General features: G+C 42.6%; 1 protein-coding gene across 1 annotated transcript; it reads left to right on the forward strand.

The window, feature by feature from the left end:
* The first annotated feature begins 535 nt into the window (after positions 1 to 535).
* Positions 536 to 4,183, forward strand: LOC135159920 (uncharacterized). Its single transcript, XM_064115982.1, has 4 exons — positions 536 to 1,454; positions 1,563 to 1,847; positions 1,905 to 3,827; positions 3,894 to 4,183. The coding sequence occupies exons 1-4, from the start codon at positions 536 to 538 to the stop codon at positions 4,181 to 4,183; spliced, it is 3,417 nt and encodes a 1,138-aa protein (XP_063972052.1).
* Positions 4,184 to 5,860: the final 1,677 nt, after the last annotated feature.

The following is a 5,860-nucleotide window of genomic DNA, read 5'->3' on the forward strand; positions in this document are numbered from 1 at the left end:
ATTTGTACTACTTCTCAGTATCTTCCCAACTCCCAAAATAGTAACCTCGTCAGAGGCCAACGAATAATTGTATTGTCGCGTTCATCATAGCAGAAACATCTCGACGGAGATCCCTTCCCTTCTTTTAGTGTTATAGTTCACTTTTCCTTTTTATAAAATATACATGAAATTTTGAATAAAGTGTGTTTTGTATCAATTGCATCAATTTCTATTCTTTTAAAACAACTACACAAAGAAAACCTCATCGTGTAGTATATATTCGAAAATATCACTCTGTAGAGGACAGATTCCTAGAAGTTACAACTCTAGGAAATCCAAAATTGAATGTGATATTTGAACAAGATAAAGCATGGTCCTTCCAGCCGGATTTTTAGAATCATTCGTGCAATAAATTCAAACTCAGTGTAATCAGCAAAACGAATAGACTCAGTGCATTAAATGACATCATAGTGATTTTCCAACGACTTTTGCATATTCTTGCGAATAAAACATCTCGCACTTTCACTCTCCGCACCGGGGGAGCTTAACAAAGCGAATGGTGACACATAGTCCAACTCGTTCAAATCGGCACATCAATCCAGAGATGGCTCACATCGACAGTTTGAAGGCCAAACGCACAGCCTTCAAAACACGCATTACAAAATGCAAAAACTTCCTGGACGTCGAAGGTTCAGAAGCAATGAGTGAACTCTTGGAAATAAAACTACAAACAATCAAAGAAAAACACACAGAATGGGAGCGAAACAACGCATCTCTTCTGGAACTCGATGTGGACAACCAGGCAACCAACACAAATGACGCCTACACAATCGAAGAAAGCGACGACATGATAGTAGCTAGGCTTAGACGTCTTATAAAAGACAAGATGCCAGCCCCCTCGCAGCCACCAGCATCACAACAGACACCGCTTGAACGAGCAAGTTATTCTCCAAACTTTAACATGAAATTGCCTGAAATCACCTTACCTACATTCGATGGACGATTCGAAATGTACAGGCCTTTCAAGGACCAGTTCAACGCTCGACTTCCCAACCATGTCGACAAGGTGACTAGACTTCAATACCTCCAAACAAGCCGCAAAGAAGAAGCTGCTCAAGCTATCGAAGCATTGGAGATCACCGCTGAAAATTATGACATAGCCTGGGCTCTCTTGGATAAGAAGTTTGCTATTCCCCGGCAGGCTCTTCGACGTCATTGTTCTCATCTTCTCAACATTGGAAAAAGAACTCGGGAGAACAACAAATCACTTATTGACCTTGTCAATTCAGTACGTCAACAACTACGATCAATCAACAGTTTTGGCACAGCAGAAGATCAACTGAACGGCCTAGTCTGCACCATCATTCTTAACCAGCTCGACGAAGATCTGGTATTCCAATGGGAAACACTCATTGAACGTAAGGAAATGCCCAAACACGCAGATCTTCTCGATATCCTCGAAAAGCGAGGAATTTGTGCGAAGAACGTTGACACCTCTAAACACATCAAACAGAAAAACGAACAGTCACAGAGCCAGAAGCATTCACACTCCAAACATTAAACCAACGCCTCTGGGCATTCAGGTGCTTCACGAGCTCAAACCTTCTTCACCAACACCCCCAGAAAGTGTCCAGTCTGCACTGAAGGCCACAGGATTTACGAGTGTCCAAAATTTGCAGAAATGTACGTTGAAAAACGGAAGAAGCTCATTTTCAACCAAAATCGTTGCCTCAATTGTTTTGCAAAGGGACACGATGTTAAAGAGTGCAATTCCAAGGGTTACTGCAAGACGTGCAATGATCCAAAGGCCAGACACCACTCACTGCTCCATCACATCAAAGAATTATCTACAACACCTGAAAGCGCTAGTGCATGACTAGACACTCCGACCCCATCAACTTCATCAGTCATCTCTCTCCCACTAGATTCGTCAGGACCAGATATCCTCCCAACAGCAGTCATTAATCTGCTAGATCGCAATCATGAGCTGGTCCAATGTCGTGCCCTGATTGACACCGCCTCCACCAAAAGTTTCATCACTCAAGAATTGGCTGCTAAGTTGGGCATCAAAAGGTTAACATGCTCAATTCCCGTCGGCGCTCTGAATGAACTTTCCACAATAGCCCATCACAGAATCAGCACGACAATCTTATCTCGTCTAAACAACTTCAAGAAGGAATTGAACTTCTTGATTGTCCCAAGAATATTCTCTCTCGTGCCCAGTGAACAGATTGACAGAAAATCACTGGAAATACCTATGAATTTAGCTCTAGCAGATGCGCATTTCCACAAACCTTCACCAATCCTGGTTTTGTTAGGATGCAGCACTTCCACCTCCATCCTTAGCGTAGGACAACTCAAACTCCCCAAGGCAGCGGACACTTATCTCCAAAAGACATTGTTCGGCTGGATTGTCTGCGGCAGCTTAAACAATGAATTCGACCACTCTCAAACTGAACGTCACTTCACCGAAATTATTGAGGAATTCAAAAAATTTTGGAAAATTGAAGACATTGGGCTCAAAGAGAGCCGACAATCAGAAACAGAAGCAGCCTGTCAGGCTCACTTCCAGCAGCACGTGTCACGTAATACTGAAGGACGGTATGTCGTGACACTTCCATTCAACGAGAAGAAAGATCAAATAGGCACATCTTTTCTTCAGGCGAAACGCCGCCTACTCTCTCTAGAAAAGAAATTCCAATGGAATTCCCAACTCGCAGAAGATTACACCAAGGTCGTCAACGAATATAAAGAACTTGGGCATATGAAGAAGATCGAAACAGATGTAGAAGATGGTTTCTACCTCCCACACCACGCTGTTTTCAAGGACACCAGCCTCACCACCAAGACCAGAGTGGTCTTTGATGGCTCAGCACGTTCCAGTACTGGTGTCTCCCTCAACGATGCTCTAATGGTTGGTCCAACCATACAGGATGACATTCTGGCTCTGATATTACGATTAAGACTCCATAACTATATATTTACTGGCGACATCGAAAAGTTGTATCGTCAGGTGCTCATCAGACCTGAAGACACAATATATCAACGCATACTCTGGCGAGAGAACAACGAGATCACCACGTATGAATTGCAAACTGTCACATTCGGTCAGTCCTCTGCTCCATACCTAGCCGTGAGATGTGTACAACAACTAGCTGATGACGAACAGGAGAGGTATCCAACTGCTTCAACAGTCTTGAAAAAAGACCTCTATGTTGATGATCTTCTGACTGGCACCACCACTCTCGAAGAAGCCTTACTCCTCAGAGATGAAATGGTCAGTCGTCTAGAAGCAGGTGGCTTCAACTTACGTCAATGTGCCACCAACTCTCCACAAGTACTACAAGGCCTATCAGAATCTACTGTCAATCTCCAACGGCTAGGAGGAGATGATTCCACTCACAAAACTCTTGGAATCCATTGGGATTCACAGAAGGACAGTATCGTATATACTGTTAACCCCATCGCCACAAGAGATACCATCACCATGCGAACCATAGCATCAGACGTAGCTCGCATCTTTGATCCCCTCGGACTCTTGAATCCAGTAGTGACTCACGCAAAAATTATTCAGCAAGAATTATGGAGGCTCAAATTGAACTGGGATGATTCCACACCGGCAGAAATTCACACTCGATGGTATGAATTTGCCTCACAGCTTCCTCTTCTGAATGAAACGCAGTTCAAACGTCAAGTCACGACAAACCTTCAACACCTAGAAGTACACGGCTTCTGTGATGCTAGCCAGAACGCCTACGGAGCCTGCATATACCTCCGATCAGTACAAAACAACGGAAAGGGTCAAGTCAATCTTTACTGCACCAAATCTCGAATTACACCTCTCAAAGGCACACACCTCGCCTAGAACTCCGTGCTATAGAACTGCTCTCCAACCTCTATAAAATTGTTAAAAGGGCAACGAACATCACGCCTGAACGAGAAATCTTCTGGTGTGATTCCACTGTACCGCTTCATTGGATCAAGACCTCACCTCATCTTCTTTAACGATTCGTGGCAAACAGGGTGGCTCGAATCCAAGAAACTACCAAGCATGTTGATTGGAGACATGTGCGAACGCATGACAACCCAGCAGATGCTGTATCTCGAGGTCAACTCTCTTCTGACTTTCTCAAGTATGGTGGGGACACCACGACACTCGAACGTTTTCCTCACCGTCGTGCGACCGGGTATTCCACGCCCATGATTTGTCCAACTTCAGCCCTGAATAAGTTGAAGAGGGCGTCTGATCAAAAAGTCGCTCATGACTTTTCGGTCCAGAATTTCACCCCCAACTTAAGTTTAAAGTCTGGACGTTCAATTTTGGGACACCCTGTATATTCGAAAATATCAGTCTGTAGAGGACACATTCCTAGAAGTTACAACTCTAGGAAATTCAAAATTGAATGTGATATTTGAACGAAGATAAAACAGTGATGTACTTGATTTGGTAGATAATTTAATTACACGATTGAGGATTGAGTTTCACTTAAATTTGGAATCGAATAAGGAGGACTTGTGCGTCCGTTAATCAAATACGTTGAACTGGCTAAAACGTCCGTTGAGGGGACACGTCTTAGCGCGTGGTGGGTTCTTCATCCCTCTATAGGATGTTGAGAAAAACTATTTGAATTTGATAACGAAAACTGATAATTAGTTATCCTCGCGATAAGCTCTAATTGATGATGTACAAGTTGATAATTATGGAGAACATATTATTCTTATATAAATTGAGTCCGGGTCTAACTTGCGAATAAATATATTCGATCGAGAATTACTTGTTGACTAAATTACAAATTCACTGGTGACTGTTGAACTGTTCAATAAGAAGTGAGCAATTGTCGATTTTTGGGTCTCTTTATATACCCGTGGGCTGTTTTGATTGGATTAGCAATGCACGGCTTTGGAATGTTCGAGACGAATTCCTCAGTCGAATGTTCTCGAATTCTTCGCTGGAGTATCGGGTGAATTTTCACTCTCTTTTAAACAATGTCTAATGATGGAATACCGTAAATCCATTAGTTTTATTTAATAATTAGATTCCAACTTCAAACGAAAATCCTCGATTGGTTAATAAACTAACTAATTTCCGCGATTTTCCATCTTTCTTGTTGTAAATTAAATTTACAATAAAAAAAATTTCTTGACAAAATACTGTAGGCCTGTTGCATCATGAGATAATTAACTTTTAAACAATTATCTCCGGAATGCTAAGGGGGATGCCAGTGGTTTTCTTAATTTTTCTACTTAAAAATGCGTTTTGACAAATATCTTGTAAACCAATTCGTTCACAACATTTTGTCAACAAAATTTTTTTGTGGGGAATTCAATTTTAAACACTAAATGTCTGATCAGGCAATTGCATAAATTATTTAGTTTATTTAATAATCTAGGATTATTGTTCAAATTTTTGATCGGATCAGATTATTCTTGTATTCTAATAAATAATCCTAATCTTAATAATAACAAGTTTTTAATCGCCCCCTGCCCCCCGCCCCTGAATGGATTGTCGTGAAATTGCCGATGAGCGAGAGAGAAATATCTTTCACTCACTAGCGGAATTTGAACGTCCACCCGTCGAGAAGGGGAAGCACGCATACCGCTTACCCGCGGCACACGGACGTAGAGCCGCGCAACGATCGCGCCCCATTGGCCGTTCTTTTCACCCCCATTTCTCAGCAGGGGTGCGTCCGAGGGAAAAGTGGAAAAGGACGTGGAAGGTAGTGGAAGGAGGTGTTCAGAATCGCCCTCAGATCATGCCGGTTCAGAATCGGCCTCAAGTCAACGGACAGTGGGTTAGATATTGGTGTCCCAGTGATCCCGTCGGGTTGATTGGCGGGAATAGGGTAGTGGAATGACTTATCGTCACCGAAATATCCACACT

Source organism: Diachasmimorpha longicaudata, chromosome 3, assembly GCF_034640455.1.
Source record: "Diachasmimorpha longicaudata isolate KC_UGA_2023 chromosome 3, iyDiaLong2, whole genome shotgun sequence".
Taxonomy (NCBI): domain Eukaryota; kingdom Metazoa; phylum Arthropoda; class Insecta; order Hymenoptera; family Braconidae; genus Diachasmimorpha; species Diachasmimorpha longicaudata.

Coding starts and splice junctions, on each gene's coding strand:
- LOC135159920 (XM_064115982.1), top strand. CDS start 536: ATGGTGACACATAGTCCAACTCGTTCAAATCGGCACATCAATCCAGAG. Junction 1,455..1,562: donor CCTCGAAAAGCGAGGAATTT/GTGCGAAGAACG, acceptor CTGGGCATTCAG/GTGCTTCACGAGCTCAAACC. Junction 3,828..3,893: donor TCGAATTACACCTCTCAAAG/GCACACACCTCG, acceptor AATTGTTAAAAG/GGCAACGAACATCACGCCTG.